Source organism: Alternaria rosae (assembly GCF_020736505.1).
Source record: "Alternaria rosae strain MPI-PUGE-AT-0040 chromosome Unknown BKA58scaffold_5, whole genome shotgun sequence".
NCBI classification, from domain to species: Eukaryota; Fungi; Ascomycota; class Dothideomycetes; order Pleosporales; family Pleosporaceae; genus Alternaria; species Alternaria rosae.
Genome location: NW_025763574.1, coordinates 180,949 through 201,673, shown reverse-complemented (window position 1 = coordinate 201,673; position 20,725 = coordinate 180,949). Strand labels below are relative to the sequence as shown.

At 52.1% G+C, this 20,725-nt stretch overlaps 8 protein-coding genes across 8 annotated transcripts; 5 read left to right on the top strand and 3 right to left on the bottom strand.

Annotated features, from left to right (window-relative positions):
- Positions 1-257: 257 nt before the first annotated feature.
- BKA58DRAFT_315650 (uncharacterized protein) lies at positions 258-989 on the top strand (the record flags this gene model as incomplete). Its single annotated transcript, XM_046167535.1, has 2 exons — positions 258-451; positions 563-989. Coding segments are annotated over 2 exons (621 nt in total), but the record flags the coding sequence as incomplete, so codon positions are not given.
- A 1,004-nt stretch (positions 990-1,993) lies between these two features.
- On the top strand, positions 1,994-3,707 carry BKA58DRAFT_384206 (uncharacterized protein). The gene is made up of 4 exons (XM_046170243.1): positions 1,994-2,270; positions 2,327-2,536; positions 2,589-2,846; positions 2,900-3,707. Exons 1-4 carry the CDS (start codon positions 2,237-2,239, stop codon positions 3,259-3,261), a joined length of 864 nt encoding a protein of 287 aa, XP_046024841.1. The 5' UTR covers positions 1,994-2,236; the 3' UTR covers positions 3,262-3,707.
- A 414-nt stretch (positions 3,708-4,121) lies between these two features.
- On the top strand, positions 4,122-5,999 carry BKA58DRAFT_384201 (sarcosine oxidase). The gene is made up of 2 exons (XM_046170242.1): positions 4,122-5,543; positions 5,602-5,999. Exons 1-2 carry the CDS (start codon positions 4,369-4,371, stop codon positions 5,870-5,872), a joined length of 1,446 nt encoding a protein of 481 aa, XP_046024840.1. The 5' UTR covers positions 4,122-4,368; the 3' UTR covers positions 5,873-5,999.
- A 973-nt stretch (positions 6,000-6,972) lies between these two features.
- BKA58DRAFT_168911 (cutinase) lies at positions 6,973-7,997 on the bottom strand. The gene is made up of 3 exons (XM_046165130.1): positions 7,472-7,997; positions 7,268-7,420; positions 6,973-7,215 (listed from the first exon to the last, which is right to left on the bottom strand). Exons 1-3 carry the CDS (start codon positions 7,823-7,825, stop codon positions 7,036-7,038), a joined length of 687 nt encoding a protein of 228 aa, XP_046024839.1. The 5' UTR covers positions 7,826-7,997; the 3' UTR covers positions 6,973-7,035.
- Positions 7,998-9,564: 1,567 nt separating this feature from the next.
- BKA58DRAFT_168818 (uncharacterized protein) lies at positions 9,565-11,275 on the top strand. The gene is made up of 2 exons (XM_046165128.1): positions 9,565-9,940; positions 10,007-11,275. The coding sequence occupies exons 1-2, from the start codon at positions 9,735-9,737 to the stop codon at positions 11,250-11,252; spliced, it is 1,452 nt and encodes a 483-aa protein (XP_046024838.1). The 5' UTR covers positions 9,565-9,734; the 3' UTR covers positions 11,253-11,275.
- On the bottom strand, positions 11,276-13,061 carry BKA58DRAFT_168849 (uncharacterized protein). Its single transcript, XM_046165129.1, has 2 exons — positions 12,883-13,061; positions 11,276-12,830 (listed from the first exon to the last, which is right to left on the bottom strand). The coding sequence occupies exons 1-2, from the start codon at positions 12,902-12,904 to the stop codon at positions 11,299-11,301; spliced, it is 1,554 nt and encodes a 517-aa protein (XP_046024837.1). The 5' UTR covers positions 12,905-13,061; the 3' UTR covers positions 11,276-11,298.
- BKA58DRAFT_457195 (uncharacterized protein) lies at positions 13,011-15,646 on the top strand (the record flags this gene model as incomplete). The annotated part of the gene is made up of 5 exons (XM_046174624.1): positions 13,011-13,119; positions 13,374-13,529; positions 13,589-13,657; positions 13,714-15,047; positions 15,101-15,646. 5 exons carry the CDS (start codon positions 13,011-13,013, stop codon positions 15,431-15,433), a joined length of 2,001 nt encoding a protein of 666 aa, XP_046024836.1. The 3' UTR covers positions 15,434-15,646.
- Positions 15,647-19,422: 3,776 nt separating this feature from the next.
- Positions 19,423-20,470, bottom strand: BKA58DRAFT_168783 (uncharacterized protein). The gene has a single exon (XM_046165127.1). It carries the CDS (start codon positions 20,117-20,119, stop codon positions 19,496-19,498), a length of 624 nt encoding a protein of 207 aa, XP_046024835.1. The 5' UTR covers positions 20,120-20,470; the 3' UTR covers positions 19,423-19,495.
- Positions 20,471-20,725: the final 255 nt, after the last annotated feature.

Sequence of the window (20,725 nt, the reverse complement as noted above, 5' to 3'; positions counted from 1 at the left end):
ACAAGTATCGCTGATTCGATAAGCCGCCATGTCCACGTGATTGCGCGCGTCACTGTGCAACCGAAAGGTACGCTAAAGGGGGTCTGTGCGGTAGCAAACGGGCGTTGATCGGGCGCTGCTCTGTTTTGACTCTCACTCATTCACTTTGCTCTCATGAGTATCTGACCTCAATATTCTCTTTTGGATGGTAAACTGACTTTCGTCTCCTCCATTTCAGCTTGCCAGGGTTGCGCTACTACGAGTTCGGCATCCGCAAGATGGCCCATGAAACACCATGGTTGTGGGACGTAGGCGGCGACTTTGACGAGTTCTCAGACGAAGATGACCTTCACCTGGACCTGAACACTGATCTTATTGGCGTCAAACGTGCCACTAAGGATCTCAACATTGTGAACTCTTACAGACCAAAGTGGACATGCATCGAAGCCTTCCGCGAGTCCTATCAAAACTGGTGAGTCTATTCGCTCCAATTCCCCAGAACTCAGCCTCTAATTAGCGACAGGAGAGACGGTATTCTGAGATCCTTCGACCTTGATCAATCCCGATTCCGACCCACGTACAGCGAGAACGGACAAGAAATCATCATCGAGGCGCGCCATCCAGATAACGAAAAGCTTCTTGGCTACATTCACTTCAAAGGTGATAAGGATGGAAACTGCGTGGGAGGTTTGAAGGTAGTCAACTTCGAAGCCACCCTTAGATTTTCTGACTTGGGCACGGGATCGACTTCCAAAGCCCGCGACCCTAGACCGACCGGACAACATGGCGATGGCATGAAGATTTCGTCTCTCGTCTACCGACGCAATGGCTATAATCTTCGCTACGAAAGCGATGGGTTTGCCTGGAGATACATCTACAAGAAAGGTGGCTTAGCCTGCTCTCTCAGTCGGATTAACGAGAAGAACCTGAAAAAGATCAAGGAGAAGGACAAAGGCAAACCCAGGACTCATAGTCATCACGCCTGGGAGGATGTTTGCTTGGTCATTGCCGACATGGGGAAAACTAAGGATATTCGTGGGTGGGAGGCACAGGGCAAGCGGCTCAACATCGTCGACTTCAAGAGATGGATCATTATCACCCTCGATACCAATCCGCCAAAGGATATCATCCGGACCATACACGGCGATCTCATCCGCGATCCCGACTACCAAGCACGCATGTATCTACGTGGTCTGTTATTGCCGCGCGGCGGAAATCAGGGAGACCAATACGCATACGGATACAACTTCAATGCCGGGAATACCAGTGCCGATCGCGATGCGCTTTCTGGCTCAGCAGAAGAGAGCGATGGCATTACCGCCATTTGGTCAGCTACAATACGCGCAGATGGGTCGAGCAATTTAGATCTACTGTCAGATTATACCAAACTGCTTCTGAGCTCGATCAGTAAGAAGGGCGATGTCATGATGTTTATTAACGACGATGGCTCTGAGCCTATGCCTCGAGATATTGCTAAGAAGGTCTGGGAGAAGATGTTGACGCTCAACATGGACGCCGAGGGTCAGGCAGCCTTCTACTATTCAGCTAACGAAGGCAAAAATGTAAGCGAACAAGCTCTGTTGAAAAAAACTACTAATTGTTGCGTCCCAGGAAGTCCACGTCATCGGCAAGAATTTGCGCAAAACCCCTACTCCGATCCACCCCGACTTGTGGAGGATCTTAAGGAAGTATTCTCATTGCAGAACGCCACGCGAGGAGCTACTCCATCGCTTCAGGTCCGCGGAAGTCGTGAGTCCTAAATCGGAAAGTGTCTTTGCGTCAAACATGCGCATTATGCTGGAATGCTTGCTTTTCTCTTCCTCAGCCACCCAAGATATGGAGCTTACCTTTGTAAACGGCGAGCACCTGAATATCGACACTGGGTTCTTCTCAGGTACCTGGAAAGTACATAGCAAATGGCTTACTTGGGAAGGCGCACACGAGCAAGCATTCTGCGAAGAAGACGAATTGGGGACCTTTTCCTGCGATCATGCAGTCCTGCAGCTGTGGGACATCATGATCTCCCAGCTCATAGCTACCGGCGAACATCCTCGTATAGCTGTTGAGGAGCGTTGGCTGAAAATTATGGCAAGAATCCGCCTGTCGCAGATGCCAAGGTTAGTTGAGTGCCGTCAGACACAGAAGAAAGGTGAGCTTGTGGTCACGTGGGAGTCTACAGACTCACACAGGCACAAACACAAGACGGTCAGGGTCATTCTACATTCTACATCGGGTCGACTGTGATCATGTACGAGCGATGGACAAGGACGAGGATTATCTGAACCATGACAGTAAGTATAACGCGAGGAATATGGGTTTGGCGTCCTTTCAAGCTAACGGCGAACAGGACGGGGCTGCTGCTGCCCCAGTCAGGTATCTCAGGCTGTCAGTGACGGTATCACCTTCACTGGTTTGGAGACCGACAAATGTTACTTTCCTGTCGTATTCCGAGACGTGGAGGGGGCGTTCTTTTCTGAACTTCTGGGCTCAATAGCGCCTCTCACGCATGACGTTGTTGTTCCATGTACCCCCAAAGCAAACGCAACACCCATTCTAAGTGAGTCACATCGTTCCGCTGTCATTTTTGCTGGGTATGCTAACACAACCAGGTTCGGTCGAGTCTGGTTCACGCCCTGTCACTATAGATACGATCGATCCGCGTGACAACAGCCAAACTCCTCAGGTCAACGAAGAAGCTGAAATGGAAGACAACGCCTATCTCTACCGATATCCAAGCAGAAGTGCATCTGCATCAGTTCCATCTGGTACACCGCCTTTGCCAGCGCCGCTGAGACCTAGGCAACGACAGGAGCGTAGCAACGAGGTAACGGTAGACTTGACAAAACGTTCGAAGAATGACACCTACGGTCAGTATACCTAATTACTAAAATCTTGTCTCCTTAAACTGACGCATCACAAGTTCCCGGCACTAAAGTTGAGCACAAGTCGCTCGATTGGGGTGGTAGCTTCCCCGGAAGCCACGACTTCTACCGGACCCGCGACGAACCAGACCAAGAGATATACATCCTCAAACCCAAGACCGACACGATGAAACCACGTAACAAGAGAATGCATTCTGGAGCCACCGAGCGCGGTAGTGCAAAGAAACCGCGCACCGGCACGGCAGCGAGTCGCGCGGGCTTATACATCGACCTTTTGAGCCCGGAACCTGAGGAACACTCAGAATCGGTTAGTTGGCGCAGTCCTTTCCTGCGTCGTGGCCAGTCCGCTAGGAACCTACGGCCAGACGCAGGCGTAGATTATCGTGAGGGTCATCAATGAGCGAGTAATACGATGGCGTCGGTTAGATATCTTGGGGGGCAGCTGTCGAATGATCAGTTGAGTCATCTCATTGGGTACTTGCTGGGAGGTCTTTGCACTAGGTCGTTTAATGTACCGTGTTCACGCGAAGCAGACTGGAGACGCCATCCCGCAGGGCCATTGGACTACGCTGTGTGCCCTAGTCTGCCCGTACTACATCGACATTGCATTAGCATATGCGCCTAGCGCATTTGGAAGCTTCTACTCAACGTTCCAGTCGATGAATGGAATGTACCTGTTGTCAGTGTGGCTGGCTTATACGCTGCCGACACGCTGGCGCCCCTTGTCACTGGCCAGGATACCCACAATTCTCTTGAACTATCTTAACCTTGCATGAGCGGAAAGGCTCTTATTAGCACGAATGGATATGTATTTTGCAGGAAAGTTGAGTTGCAGTGTGTTTCGCATGGAAGTGATAGCTTCGATAGTCCTGCTTGCCATAGTGACGCGCGATGCTAGCACAATACGAACTGAGCGCCTCAAACTTGCGGAACATGTAAAGGCATATCCCAGAAGCGTTGTGAATAGCATGATTATAGTGATGGTGTTCCATAGAAAGCACAAGATCGCGATGGTCTGCCGAGCTTGATGTAGCACTATGTGTCTGTTACACGCATGTCTTGAAGTGACCAGTGCATTCTGAATTCTTAGATCTCTCGTTATCTTTCCCTTCTAACACTACAAGATTTCGACAGCTCAACGAGGTGGCATCTCGCACTTCAGATTCACTCATCGCGCCGCATGGTTGAATCGGGTTAGCACGCTACGGCCGCCATCTCGCTTAGATGCGGCGACCTCTCCAACGGCCACGATAATCGGAACCGTCGGTGACGACTGCGCAACGCTTCAGACGTCGATATCAGCAGATACGCAGGCGATAAATCACATGCCATGTCCAATTGGAGCCATGGCAGCCGGCGCAGAGGGCATCGGGAAAAGCGACGGAGTTTGCCCGTCGCAAAATCTTGCTCGATAAGGAAACAACCTCCACGAATGCCCCGCGCCTAGTCTACAGCGACCACAACGACATGGCCGCTTTCGGCCCACTATATTCACTAACCGCTTGCGATGCTAGTGATAGATGTAGTAAGTGACGATATAAATACGCAGTGCAATGGTCTTGGACGGTCATCGCTGCATCAAACCTCTCCCACTTCTATGCTCTGCGACGATAAACCCTGGTTACTGAACAACATGTCGTCCAGCAAGCCCTCATATCTCGTCGTTGGCGCCGGCGTCTTCGGCATTTCGACAGCTTACCACCTTATCAAGAAGTACCCGGACCGACAAGTTACCGTTGTCGACCAGGATGCGTGGGACGCCGATAACCGCGTAGCAGCTTCGTGGGACTGGAACAAGGTCGTACGCGCCGACTACGACGATGTCATCTACTGCAGACTTGCTCTAGAGGCCCAAGATGTTTTCAAGGAGGACCCATTATGGCAACCATACTTCCACGAGACCGGTATCTTCTGGGTTTGCCGTTCAGATTACGCACAAGAAGTCATCGACAACTACAAGAAGCTTGGACGCGAAGCAGACTTGCAGTCAGTTACCATTGAGGAGGCGAAGAAGTTATTCGGCGGCCTTTTCGAGGATGCGAACTATGACGGCGCAAAGAGTGTACTCGTCAACAAGACAAGCGGTTGGGCACAGGCTGGCGACGCGCTAAGAGCAGTGACCAAGTGGTCGATCGCAAAGGGCGTCAAGTACATCACAGAGAAGGTCAAAGACCTAGATTTTGACAACGCAGGCCGATGCACAGGCGTCAACACCGAGCAAGGCAGTACCATCAAAGCCACGCACACCATCCTGTCAACCGGCGCCTACACCGCCAAGCTCCTCGAGCAAGCCGCCCAGAAAAGCGGCAACGCCAACCTCCGTTCTGGATCAAGAATTGTCGCTGGTGGTATCACAACCGGCATGACGACTCTAGACGAGAAGTCATACGAAAAGTTCAAGGACATGCCCGTTGGTGTGCAGGGCTACACCGCCGCATACGGACCCTTCATCGGCAGCTTACCGCCTACCAAGGACCGCGAGCTCAAGTGGTGGGGCGAGAAGATCTTCAAGAACACACATGAAGTACTGCCTGGTCGCTTCGTTTCTGCGCCGCCATCTGGAAAGGACTACAACCAGTGGGATGTGCCTGGCCCGTTGAAACTGGATATCGATCATGCGAATGATGTGTTTTACGGGAAGAAGGGCGCGAACTGGAAGATGGAGAAGCATCGCATTTGCTGGTAAGCTTCATACGCACTCATGTATATCTCCTGCTCGATCAATACTAACATCACCCAGGGACGCATTCACAACTTCATCCGACTTCATCATCTCGCCGCACGCTGGCGCCAAGGGTCTCTACGTCGCTACGTGCGGCTCCTTCCACGGCTACAAATTCTTCCCTGTTCTCGGCAAGTACGTTGTACAAATGCTGGAAGACGAGCTGGAACCAGCACTTAAGGAGAAGTGGGCGTGGGATCGTGAGAGGCCGGCGCCTAGCCTCAACCCCGACTGGCCTAGGTTCGAGATGACGGATCTGCTGGATCAGTGGCCGAAGGCTAAGTTGTAATATGTATCAAGAGGATTTGACGAAGTTAATGAGTGGATGTTGCATATTTGCATGGCGCCTGGGCTGGCGTTTACTCTTCTTTTACATAGCGGATGTTGTGAATAACAATCCTACCTTTCCACCTTGATCTCCTTCTGCCTCATTCCATCCTTCTCCGCAAGTTCCACCTCGATCTCATCGACCCACTCATTCATTTCTTCCATATATCCCGTGATCTCCCTCATACAGCGTTTGAAATGGCGCTTTTTCTCCTCATTGAGCGTTCTGAACTTGTCTCTACCCCACACACCCAAGTACACGTGCTTCATGTTCTCTAATGCATCCATCACGTTTCCGGCAAGACAGTTCATTCTTTCGGCTTCGGTGGTGAGGAAGAAAAACGGATCGATGCAGGAGCATGCATAGGTATAGCACATGGCTAGGGGGCCTGAGGCGGACATGTTGGGGCTTGGAAGATATTGGGATGGGGAACTGATGCTGGAGTTGGAGTAGAAAGAAGGGCGCTAATAAGGGTATGACATCGACAAATAATCGTGCGATCATCATCTGAATCGAATTGAATTGTTAGAGCGCAAACACTCAGTCAAAGGTGGTATATGTGCTTGCGTATTGGAAGATGCGAGCAAGCATACGCCGTACATAGCGCGACCGAACTTACCGGATCAACCCATTACTATCTATACCACGACATTATCTGGCATATGTTCAACATGAGACCCAAAACCTTCGTAGATGGCGATGTAATCAAGGAGATCTACGATGCAGTGCTTAAGTTTCAGCGCATATGTCTCAGTAGAAATGTTGATGGCAGTAAGATCAAGCCGTCTGAAGGAGAGAAATACCGAACTCTAAGCCCAGTTAACAAAAGACATTTTAGAATAGCTGCAGCGCATATGCAGAACGTGCTAGATTGGACAAGGAATATTGATGCAGACACAACGATTGGGGATACTGGGAAACAGGGGCTACTTGATCTGCCTGGTTGGGTCTTGGGAGTAGAGCTCGAGAAGCACAAGTACTGTGACGATCGATTGTAGTCAAGCAAGTCACCCTTCATCGTGTAGCATGTACATTTTCATTTGATTCATATTTACATCGAAGTGTTACACCTACAGTAGGTGCCAGCCAGTTTTCCTTTCCACCTCTTCGCATCCAAGCCACGTCTAAGCAGTGAGCTTGCTCTTGATGAAGGTGAGAGCCTGGTTTCCGTAGATGTTGACGTACTGCTGGTGGTGGTTGGCGTCGTTTCCGTTGCAGCAGTATGGGTCCTGGGAGTCGCAGTAGCTCTGGATGATGCTGGTGCTTGCGGGCGAGCAGGAGAATCCTGAGGGGCGGGCGGCGAACTGTGGTAGATGTTAGTGGGAGTAGTTTTGGATGAGGAAGTGGCAAACTTACGCCTTGGGCCTTGCAGGTACCGACGTTGTAGGGGAGACCGTTGCGGTTGTGGGGGTCGCCCATGAAGATTGCGGCCTTAACGGCTGCCAGGGCGGTGCCGGTCAAAGTGGAACCGGCGCCGCCGCAGACGGCGTTGTCCATGATCTGACCTCCCTATGGACCGTTAGTACTTGGCGTTCTTGGACTTCATGGCACCACTCATACCTGAGAGTATCCGATAAGGACGATCTGGGTGCTAGGGCACTTTTGATTATAGGCAGTAACAGCCTTGACAACAGCCGCAGTTCCCTGAGAAGCAGAGTTGTCGTAGGAAATGCCTCCGCAGGATGATCCTCCACCGCAAGCTGGGTAAACGATGGCCTCAGATCCTGCACCGGGGTAGGCGCTCTTGACGGAGTTTACGAGCCCGGCGGCGGTACCGTAGCCATTGCTTTGAGGCAAGGTGGTCTCACGAGCTCCGAAGATGTAGACCTTGGGGCAACTCTGGCGCTCGGCGAGCTCAACGGGGCCGGCGGCGGCGATACCAGCAAAGAGAGCTGTTGCTGCGGCGAACTTCATGTTGACGTTTGGATAAGTGGGTACTTTGCTTCGGGTTGAGATGAGATGTCAAGGAAGCGTGATGATCAAGTCTGGGCAACGGGTGATGCGTTTATAAAGACAGTTTCACCTGGCCATAGTGACTGTTCTTTAGGCAGAATCAATCGTCTCAACCATACATCATGGCGTAGCGGTGGGGTACAGAATACTGGTTTGCGTTCTCCTGGTGCACAGATGGTCCTTTCATCCGTCCTTCGCAATTTATCTGAGCAGTCACGCCGGCCTGTGACGAAGATCCGACAGGGGTTATTGCCGTAGCCCACGTCTCTTTCATGCAGGACCAAGCCGAGCTCGTCTGGGGTACATATGAATCCCAGTGTCTTCGGGGGAAAAGCAAGCAAGCGAGCAAATGGAAGGCTGCAACGTATAGTGCCTTCGGCACATCGCGCGCTGGATAGATGGATGGCGTTACGGCCGCGTGGTCAGATGGTGTACCGGCGTGGAGCCGAACCGTTCTGGCTAAAAGGCAGCTCGAGAAAAAGCTTGGGTTGGCACGTTGATAATCCGGGGTAAAATGCTTGTTTCTCGGAGCCTCAGCGCTAACAAGGCGTACCTGAGGATGGAAGAAGCATAGCCTCCGGATGTGCGTAAAGAGTGCCAATGTTGTGTATAGGGTCAAGAACGTCGATAGTAGCGAGGTGGCACTCACCGCCCCTTCCCAATTCTGCCGGTGCGCTCAGATTACTCAACATTATTGGGACCGGACGACGTCGTTCTAGTGCGAATTCATGGCGACTTCAATGGCGGTCTGGTTGGGCGTAGCGACTCGTGGCTCTCCTGATAATGAAACAAATATAGGGTGGGTCTGTCCGACCGCCGCGAGTCCGTCACTGGCAGGCCCATCACTAATCAGTGCAAATGCATGTATCGCTCGAAAGGACGCACTCGGCATGCGCACTGAACACTTCTGCAGGGCAAGAACTTGCATTTTCGCCGGCCGTGAGTTGGGCGAGGGCGAAGGTTTCATGGTGGGATACAGTTGTGTCATGACGTCATCTCGACTTTATCACGACTGCCTACGTTATCGCGATACGCTAGATGGATGCATCGCGAATAGCTGCGGACATGTACCCAACTGCCGTCAGCGAATTTGGTCAGATACATTAGCATTATACTAACGACTCGGCACTTATTTCTCTTCGCAGTTCAGCCCACGAAGTGGCGCTTCATCAGAACGCACAATGCTACGAAGGCATGCATCATCTACATAACTCTGCAGGCGAAGAAAGTGTATTCAGAAATCGTAATGACGTTCACAAACTTTTGACAAGTTATTAACCCCTCTCCGTACTGGACAAGCCTGCGACTTCTGTGCAATGGGAGCATCAAGGAAGAGTGCGGGGCATGTCGTCGTGCAGCACAGTCAAAGAGGAAGCCCTAACCTCGCGTTGCACAGCTCATGATACCTCTCGTCCACCTCGACTTCGTACGACCTCATATCACATCTTTCACCATGTCACTACAAGACGGCGCTGTCGAAGCAGGGACGCGACTGGATATCATGAAGAGTTAGAACAGAACTTGCGATGAGCACCACGGGTCCTCTTGCGTAGTACCTAAAGCAGATGTAACTGTATGACCTGCGTAGCTGATCGATGTTTTGGACGCCTACATTGTTGAAGGCGACGTTTCCGAGCGTTATCTCACACTGAGCTACGTATGGGGCGGAGTGCAGACCCTACAGCTGACTACGGACAACGTCGATCGGTTGAGACAGCCCAGAAGTCTCACTAAAGAAGAATGCACTCTACCCAGGACAATACGAGAAGCCCTAGAGGTTACAAGGTTACTTAAAGAACGCTATATCTTCGTCGATCAGCTTTGCATCGTCCAGGATGATCAGCAGCATAAAATAGCAGAGATTGCGCACATGGCGGAGATTTATGCCAATGCTTATGTAACTCTCGTCGCTATCGCGGGCTGCACGGTAGACTTTGGCCTACCCGATAATATCGAGCAATGGATATACCAATGTCCGGTCATGAATAAACCGACTCGCTATGATAAACACTTTCATGACACCAGAGTAAGAAACGCTGTTGAATCCCCGGAAACTGTGTGGAATACTCAAGGATGGTAAGTGGCTTGTTATTACTCACATTCAGTGTGATTATACTAACAGTTCGCTCTCTTTTATCTTAGGATCTTCCAGGAGCGTTGGTTCGCGGGACGTCTTATGTACTTCTTAAGCACCCTGGCGACTCATGAAAACTTAGGCCCGCCTTATTTTGGGCAAGATGGCTCCGATTATGTATCGTGGGATTATCAGCGAGCTTGGTGGCACGACATACGCGATAACATGACGGACGAATTGGATAAACGTCTCAATTCTGCGTCTTTATGGCCATCCATAGGCCCGATTACCTGGCCCGATTTCTCACGATATGCGAGTGAAGTCACTTCATATGTTCCAAGATACTTAACTTACGACTCCGACGTCGTCCCAGCATTTGCAGGTACTGCTTCAGCACTTGCAAAGACTTTTCCTGGTGGTTTCTTGTACGGCCTTCCCATTATTTACTTTGACGTCGCACTCATGTGGATGTTTAACGAGATCCAGGCTATTAGGACGATTGACACAAAGTCTGATGAGAGTCTTCGGGCACCAAACTGGTCGGGGATGTCCTGGCGTGCAGAATTAGCCTATCATTTCTGGAACAGCCTTTTTGATTTCTTGGAAACTACACCCGTTAGTCTTTCCATCCATTTATCTAGTGGTGTGGTATTTTCTCCCCTTGTTCGATGGTCCTATATCGGCGCAATAGGGGCTCGGATCGCAATCGAAAATGGGTATCATAAGTACAGGTACTTTGCTCACGACAGCGAAAGTACACCACCTTTAGGATGGGATCGAATCACGCCTTCTACGGCCAGTTCCGACATACAGCAAACATTCCGTTACACCACACCGGCGGCACCAGGGCAGATATTCCGGTTCCCAATCCCACTTGTAGATCCATCAACTATAACGATACCAAAACCAATCTCCAATGTGATTACAGGTCAGACCGAACGCGCGTACTTTTATTTGGCTGGAGAGCGCGTCATTGAGAGCTGGGGAGTGCAGCCCATCCTCGATAGCAACGGACATTATTCGGGCAGGTTTTGGGGATTTGGCGGCACAGATGGTCCAACAAAAGTTAATCAGAAAATCCAATTGATCGCGATGTCCAACAGTCCCGAAGGAAATATCGATGACTGCTATGGAAAGATTCTCAGGGGAGACCGTTGCACAAAGAATCGAACTGGCGATGGTGTGAAAGAGCGGTACAACGTTCTCTGGATTGAGTGGACACACGGTATCGCCTACAGAAAAGCCGTCGGCCAAGTCACCAAAGAAGCATGGGAAGCAGCTGATCGGGAACTCATCGATTTCGTACTTGGATGAGAAAATGTAATCTTGATCTTAACGTAACCCCAACCACGTTCTCATCTCAGCTCACACCAGAGCACACCCTAGCTTTCAACAAGACATTACTCGTCTCAGCATGCTCTCCCCACTCATCACCCCACTTGACCAGACCTGGGAATGCGCAGAACAGAAATCTCCGATCCACATCCATGTCAGCACCATCTTCCACAGCAGGATCAATGTCATTGACAGCTTCCATCGTGCGGTCGTCGAACTGCATACTAGCATCTTGGCAGCGAAAGAAGAGCAGCTGGTAACGAGCCTTTTGCAGAGCCAGTGTACGCTGCAAGGTCACGGCGTCTTTCAGTATCCCGGTGAGTGTTGACTGAGCGGATGGTGGAAGGCTCACGGATGTGAGGGTGAAGAGTGTGTGGCTGATCTCGCCGGTGAGTCGGTGTAATGAGGCTTGTCTTTCGATTTCTATGTCGCTGCTGGCTTCGCTGCGTTCAAGTACTTGCACTGTAGCGCGCACCCATTCCCGATATGTGGTACCAAGATGCCGTGTGTGCTCGACGAACGGCCGCAGCGTCCCAAACGGCCCTGTACTAGGTAGCCCAAACACAATAGGAGCATCGAAGATACGCATAATCGAATTCGACACGATAGCCTGATACAAGGCAAGCTTGTCCGTACTCCGAATATTGACACTATACAGCGGGTTCAACGCGCTGAGAACTTCCTCCGTCTCCTTCGGAAGATTATCGAGAGTCAATCTTGATCGTCTGAAGTTCGACACAGTCCATTCACGCACGCGGTTCGCAAGCTGCGAGAATGATTCTGCGAGCTCGCTATCTGTTATCTGAGAGTCGATGCGCGTGAGCAATGATATACTTGACTTGAGTGCGAGAAGTTGCTGGAGCCTCTCCTGTGATTCCTTCTCGGCGGCGTGGAGGCGCAGTCGGAGGTCGCCCGCCTCCTGCTTCAACTGCGGTCGCTCGGGGTTTTGTTGGTGCGATCTACCATGCGACTCGAGCCGCTCTTCAAGCTGTGTCAGTCGGTAACGCAACTCGGAATTTTGACGTAGTATCCCTCCATCGCCTTGTGCCGCGGTTCCCGGCGCCTCAATCTCCCTCCGGTGGTCATGCGATCCAGCAGATGGGACTCTATCCGTATTCGAGCCCGACTGAGCGAGTCGCGCCCTCAGCTCCTCCATCGCATGTTGATCTCCTGCTCGGTATTGTCTCACTTTCGACAGCTCCTCTCTAGCCAGATGCTGTTCCTCTTTTGCAATCGCCAGAGCTCGTTCCAGATCCGCGATTCTGTGTGCCATGCGCGTGTCTACGGCATCATCGCCTGATGACGCCATGTCCGACTTGCTTGAAAGCTCATTGCTAGGCCCTGAAGGTGCAGTGTCTCTCTCGAGATCTACCGCACCTTCACTTTTGCGCTTCAGCATATCATTGAAGGGGTATCGGCGTCGATGTACTTCGTCTTTCCTCGCATTGGGAGCAGCTACGGCGGCTTTCGGTGGAGTGACGACGTTGTTCGTGGAGTTCTTCGTAGATCTCGAGATGAGTCTCGTACCGCGCTTCACGCTGGGGCGGTGAGTAGATTCTGAAGATATCAATACATGCTAAGAGCGTGATGTCGAAGTGCTGAGGCTTGCCAGAACTCTTTCGTTCGGTCATAGCTGGGACCGGGCGCGTTCCGACCTAGGGGCGCATCGGAACGAACTTCAAAGTGGGCGTCAAGGACCCAAACCTCCACACCCCTCTCGAAGAATATCACCATTGGATGGCTTCACGTGGGACGACACGAGCGTGCCAGGCCGGGCTGAATCCTGCAGCCTTGCGCGAGCTGACGATCACCAACCAGGGCCCGCAGCTGGGCGACTCCTACAGCAGTGGGTAGCGCGCGCCGTTCCTAGGCTTCGACATCACACTGCGCTGCGCAAGGTCTCCGCCGGTGCCTGAATCATTCCATGTCCGTCAGGCAGACACACTCATGACCTCGACGTCTTCCCCGTATCCACGTTCACGCCCATGATACTCCTGTGCTTTTCGTAGGATTCAGCCCCGCGGTCCGACCCACGCGACAGCCACGCGATCTGCCGAAGCCGGCATTGTAAACAACAAAGATCAATACACCGAAGAATAGCCAAGAACCACACGTTTCCTAATCGAGGAAGTAGCATTCCGTATACTTTCAATCCGGGGAGCAATGCGACCATTGACGTAGGCAGCGTGCCTGAAGTGGACAGTACCACTAAGGATAGGTTGGTTGTCGGTGTCGATTTTGGAACCACCTACAGCGGTTGGTAGCAACTATTCCACGGTATGCGACCGATACGATTGGACGCTGAAGATCGATAGGTGTGGCTGCCGTGTATAGTGCGACCCCTGATGACATTGACATCATCAAGACGTGGCCTGGCGGAAACGGTATGTTCTACTTGCGGTGACCAAATGCACATCCACGAACTGATATATACGCGCAGGTATCACATCCGATAAAGTACCAACCGAAATCGGTTACAGCGAACCGTCCTCCCGTAACGGATCGGTCTCCTCGCTCGATGCGCCCGCGAAACCTGCACAGAACATAAAATGGGGGTTCCAATTCAAGCCCGAGGAGACGCGTCTCCGCTGTATAAAGCTGTTCCTCGACAGGAACCAGAAGCTACCGCATTTCGTATCGCCGCTTGAAACCGCTGCGCAATTGCGCAAGTTCGAGAAGACGGTCATGGAAGCAGTGTCGGACTATCTGTCCCAGATATACAAACATACAATGGAGACATTGACACGGAGATACGGAGAGACATTCATTAGCTTAACCAAGGTTGAGTTTGTCTTGACAGTACCTGCCGTGTGGTCAGACTCGGCAAAGGATGCGACGCTGAAGGCTGCGGAGAAAGCTGGTATGGGCAATAGGCACGAGCTGAAGCTTATATCAGAACCGGAGGCTGCGGCGGTATATACTCTCAAGGCGATACAACCGAACCATCTGAAGATTGGCGACAACTTCGTCGTCTGCGATGCTGGTGGTGGCACCGTTGATTTGATAGCCTACAAGATCACCCAATTGCATCCTCTCCGTGTCGAGGAGTCAGCAGTTGGGACTGGCGGTCTCTGTGGTTCGACGTTTATCAACTATCGTTTCGAAGAACATGTCAAGCAGCGCATTGGTGCGGAACGCTATAATTGGATGCGCGAGAAAAAGATGAAGACTTGGAATATGGGGTTGAAGTACTTTGAGGAGTTTGTGAAGCGCAACTTCAATGAGGAGGAGCACAACGAGGTCAACATACCCTTCCCAGGATTACCAGACGACGAGGAAGCGGGGCTTGACTCTGGGTTCCTCGTCATGAGTGCTGAGCAAGTCAAGGAACTATTCGACCCGGTAGTTCAAGAAGTGATAGATCTGGTGGAAGGTCAAGTTCACAGCATAAGAGCAAAGGGAGGGTTGGTGTGCGGAATTGTCCTGGTGGGAGGCTTCGGACAGAGCAATTACCTCTACGGCCGGATGAAGTCTCACTTCAACAGCGCACCTCCACCTCCCTACACAGAAAGGCCCACGCACGCGGTTGCATTGAACGCCTCACAGGCCGTCGAGATATATCATCCTATACATGCGTGGACAGCGGTAGTACGAGGCGCAGTACTGCGCGGGCTAGAAGGCAACATGGTCATTAGCAGAAGAAGTCGCTGGCACTATGGCACGAGCTACGCGACAGTTTTCGATGAAGCCAAGCACCCCATATCCGATCGGTATTGGAGTCCGCTCTGGGAGCGATGGATGGTGTCCGATCGGATGCAATGGCACATCGCAAAGGTGTGTACCTCCCCTCCATCATACCCAATGCACGGCATACTAACACCTACCAGGGCGCACAAGTCTCCGAAAACCGGCCCATATCCTTCCACTACACGCGCAACTTCCGGCCCGGTCAATCCCTCATCGTAGAAGACGACCTCATAGCCTGCGACGCGGATACAGCGCCCGACTCCTTCAAGAAGGGTCTAATCAACGTTTGCACACTTACCACGGACTTGAACACAGTGCCGAAGAGCTTGTTTACGCGGTTGACGACGACGAAGGGAGTAGAGTTTGATAATCTGGATTTTACGCTGGATATGCGGTGTGAGAGTGCGGGACTGGTGTTTGAATTGAAAGTTGATGGGGTGAGGTATGGGGGTGTTAGTGCGAAGTTTCATTGAGGAAGGGGGGGAGAGAGATAATGGAAGGCCGAAATGGAGAATGTGGTACGGTGAGAATTATGTAGGAAGGGGGGAAACTATCAAGACCTATCAAGCTGTTTCAAAGATTAGTCGATGAGGAGTCTGTGAATGTGGAGCGTTTGTCTGTCAGTCTTTCAAGTGAGTGATGGTCGAGTCGAATGTTATGCCAGGGCAGCCAACACAGAAACGTACACTTAATTCCTCCGATGCCGATATGCCGATTTCTCGCATACACAACGATCCGTAGTAGTGCCGCATGCGGCATTACTACCTTGAAGGATCAAGGGATCGCAGTCTCAATAGAAGCGATAGGAGCGGTCGAAATCGCCGTGGATCTTGATCTGATCGCATATCGCAACTGGGGGATGAATCCTTCAACGGAAATATGGCTGCGAAGGAATACACTCCACAGTCCCATCGATGACCATTGCATTCACGGCACAGTTCTCGTCGGCAAGTGCTTCGGGCTGCGTATGCCCAAAGATTAAAGGTTTCTCACGGATCACCATTAGGTTTCCGTGAGCACTCTATCTGAGGAACGATAGCGACCCCGAGTAATGTCCAAAGTGTATATATCATCTAGGTTCCCACGCGTTTGGTAAACGGACATAGTACCCGTTGTAGACAACAGAACCGATGCTATTTTCTGAGAATAAAATGATTTAGCAAGGGCAGGGTGTCGAGCGTAGTATGTGCTTGCGGACGACTTTCGGATGCTGAACTATCCATGTGGTGCTCGTGGGGCAAGCGTGGATGGGATTATCCAGGGGGTGGGGAAGCCGGAAAACCTAGTTTCGCACAGTAATATTGTAGTCGTAAGAGATGGTTTGGTTTGTAGATTCCTAATCTACAAATCATAGTCACGTACCCTGGTTGTAAGGCGCGTAGACGAGTTTAGGTTGTGATGGCTAACCCACGCGTAGGCTATCGTGGCTGCACCATGTTTCCTTTTCCATACCAGCGCGAACCCGGGTATACATCCTCCCGGCAACATGTACACTTGGCAGCGAGGCGAGCAGAGATCCTGATGCGGAACTAAAGACCCGACGATTTGAGGTTTTGGTGATCCGACCTAGTTGTTCAAGGGGGTGGGCTGACTAGTGGAACCCCGCATTTAGGTTCCATGCGTGAAGATCGTTAGCAGCGATTCCACACCCTCGATCGCTCGGGGGACGCCCCGCCTGTAAGATCTCGAGCTGTGGTGCGTGGAGATTGCCGTGGGCAGTGAGTGAGATTGGTGGCGTGATAGTCGATGCATGTATTACCAGGTTTTGCATCGCATTTAGAAATCAGGACAAAGACATGCCCACGTGATGGATGTGGGCGCTTGTGGGGCCTTTCGAGCGCAGCACAGATATCGATGGGTTTCGCGACTGGATCTGTATGATACTGAATGCGGTAATTTGGGCGAATCATGGTTCTCGGGTGCGAGTCCGATGACAACTGCCGCGTATCGGATCGGAATCTCTACCGGTGGCACGGGCAAATCTCCCGAGCAGAGCCGATGGGTGAATGGTTCTGGTGATGCCATCAACATCCTTGAACAATATTGTCACTGCTCAGCATTTGGTTGCTTGAGTAAGACGGTTTTTGAAGACACTGGCGACCAGCGATTCAGGGTCCATGAGGGTGTCTGCCGAGTCGTGCATGGTGCGTGGTTAGCGAACGGGACTTGCCTTTTCACGCTTCTAATACTACTGCGCTCTATTTAGGTAGAATTGTGAAACCAGCGCAGCATGACGAAGGACCGATAGCTCAAATCGGCTTTTCGATTCGAGATGCGTCCGTTATACGCAGAGAACCATACTATCTCCAGCCTTGGTAACTTAGTATGGTTCAGGCAACGGGGCGGAATTTTATTTTCACAGGGTGTCGCGGATAACTCCGTCCCAGCTGCGACCGGGAACATATGACGTAGAAATCGGATGATTAGTTGAAGAAGACCCGTATTCCAAGGGTTCGAGAGCCTTGTCAGCAAGTGAGGCTGCGTGCTCGCTAGAATAGAGACTTTAGTATACCGGCTTTCTGTATGAAATAGGAAAGGTGTCCCCGAAGCAATCGAACTTTAACCACAAGGCGAGCACTTCGATGGAGGGTCGGCCAAGACGTGATCGACCATAACTGCTGAGCGGAAGTTGCTCCGTAGCTTGCTGGTCGATCATAATGCAAAGCTTAGAGTCCGGCTGTTGATAGCGGACGCTGAGGAACTGTGCCAACGTCGAAGCGCGTCTAGAAGTACGCGGTCGGCGTTATTTTCGTGAATTATAGGCGAGGTGTTGCGCGGCTGTCAACGTGTCGCGTACACTCTCCTGAAGATCATCCACTGAGTTTACCAAAGCGGACCCTAGCCAACGTGACGCTGATCTCCAGAGGTTCGGTATGGGGCTCCGCCATGTCGGGCAGGCAGCGTGGCGACAAGACTGGACGTTCGAGATGCGCTAGAAAACGTGGTGACTGCCAAGCTAATATGGCCTTGGTGTTGAAGCATGGTGTGAGGGCCTCAGCAAACTCAAAGTAGTGATAAACGTCCATCTCAACGATGTGCTGGTCTGACGTAGAAGAGATGCGATTGGTTCTTCATGCTCGAGCACAACCACCCCCAGGTTTCGGGCAGCGACGGTCATTGTTACGAATATCCTGACCTCCAACGGCCTACTCAAGGTTTGACCAAGACGCCCTTACTTTTGGAGATGCTTTTCTTGTAGACGATGAGCAGTCCCAGGTGTCATTGTGTGACTAGCTTATGTCCGAGTATCTGCCCGTAACTAGCTCTTGAGAAAAGCGAATGCGGCAACCACAGAGCCGGGAAATGTCTCGCGCGTGGTTTCCAAACAATACGCCGATATACGGAGTATGGTGTGTTTTCGTTGCATAAGGACGAAGATGTTGCATATGCGCAAGGATTAGTGAGTGTATCATGCGAAAGAACTGCCGTGGTGTCGATAGTTGCTCATATGGCACAGGCGCAGGAAGTGATGATCGCTAGCGTCGAATCGAGCGTAGAACGAAGAACCCACATGGAATGTAGAAATGTCTTCTGCGATGTGACATATCCAGTCTGGCGGGCCTTTCGTATCGCTTGAGCTGACGAAGGATTCGCTGAACGCCCGGCATCTATGTCTTTGTTACCTCGGCGAAGCCTGACCAGATGGAGGTTGCACCACCGTGTTGCCATGGCGCAAAGTGCAGGGCTGTGATGCAGCCATAGTCGTACACCCTTCTCCAAAAGTCCCGGAGATACCGCAGTACAATGATTGTCGATGTAGTGAGACAAGTGGGGTTGCAATGCTGACATTCATGACCCAACCCCAACGTGGGGGCACTGTGTAGGTCCCTGCTATAGGCAGGAAGGACCAAAGCTGCGCAACGTTGATACGACTCTGCGATATTGGTACTCGTGCTTTGAAAACGAGGTGGTTACTGTCGGTCATGTCCGCTGCCACCTACTACAAGAGGCTAGCAGTAGTGTCGAGGAGTGCTGGTCTGTATGCGTGAGGACGGTGGAACAGACAGTGAGGTGGAGGAGCTTGATATCGCGCCGCCGGCGCATGTCACCACGGCCAATCAGGGGGTGCTGGTGGTCGAGGTGAAGGACGCGCGGGGTTTTGGAGCTCTCGCTATCTGCCCGCATCATGGCACTGCAATTGGCAGGCGCGCACCGCAATGTCCCAGGGTGGAAGTTGCGATTAAGCGAGCCAAGACTAGCGAGGGGGAAGGCACGATGCAAGCCTCGCACGAGCGTTCACGAACGGATGAAGCGCCGTTCGCCTGTGCAGCGGCGCAAACACCAACTACTGATCACCATGTTATCCCCGACTTCTTGATAGCCGGCGCTCCGCCAAATCGATCGGTTGATGTCCGGTACGTTTCAGATACACTACACTACCGCGCATAATTTAGCCAGAATACATGACTGAACTCTGCGCACGACCAAGGCGACTCGCATCCTTAGGCCTAAGGGCTGGACAACCGGAGGGCATTATTACCGACGACCTGGTCTAAAAGCGTCAAATCGATATTACCCTCCAATGACGTGCACAGCTAACACAGGCTGTCGGCACCGGCAGGATGCAGTGCTGACCGCGCGAACACGATGAGTAGCGGACACATGCAAGACAAGAAAAAATGGAGAACGTGGGATAGCTTTCCCTGCTTCTTGGGCGGCGGAGGCGCACTGGGAAAAAGAAATATCCTACGCCTCACCATAGACGCGCCACTGCGGACCGGTGGGGGGAGACGCTGTGCAGGTGCCGTCGGGAAATAGCAAGCCTGCTGGAAACCGTCTGACCACCGAAAATTCGAGACGAATGGATAGGCCCGAAGTGATTTTGTATCAGATCGGTCTTCCACGTGCAATCGTCTGTCTTGGACAGCGCCCGTACTATTGGAGTGCAAGTCATGCAGCGACCGTAGCCAGAGCGCTGGGTCAGGCCTCATGCGCATTAACCGACGACCGGCGGCCATCACGTACTGCAATCCAGCTTGGCCAGTGACATGCTCGCTTGACCACGCTTGTGCAACGCAACTGTGGAATCGCTGATTATCCTCAATCGCGATGACGCGAGTGGAGATTAGTCGAGCCTTTGCCAGGGCCTTGCTAGCGAGATGAACACTGTGGAGAAGGACGCGCCTTCGCAGCCAATTTGTCGCAGGATAGCATACCATGACAGCGCCAGCAGTTCACGTCGGCGTCATCCCTGCACCACACTTCGAGACCTCTCCAACGACCGCGAGCATCGGGGGATCATCGCAGCGGGCATTCGCTACTGGGCGGTCACGTCACGACGTGTGCGTATTGGGCCCTCATCTGCGCAAACCAAGCCCTACCAGTCTCCAGTCTGCGTCAGCTCTCTCGCTCAGGCACTTCGGCCCTGTCTCCATTGAGGCCTTTATCGCCGTCCTCATCATCTTAGATCCGGACAGTGTTGAATCCCACCCTGGCTCAACCACGCTTCCCCGGCGACGTTCGTACGCACAGAGCCATGCTAAATTAACCTCACAGCTTGCATACTCCTTAGCATACTGCCTTGTATAGGCCCCTTACATACGTACCAGAAATCGGGGTCAGGCAGACATTACATCCGTCTCTTCACCAATCCAAGGCCATCCACATGGTGGCTTGACTAGACTTCCACGCAAGACGATGCAAGTGGAGCGCGCCGCCGCTGACGCTAGGCGGCTACCGCTGGCTGTCATCGCATCCCACCGTCGAGACGTGACAGGCAAAGCATCCCAAACAGCGACTGTGCGAAGGGTCCGAGCCATCAAAGT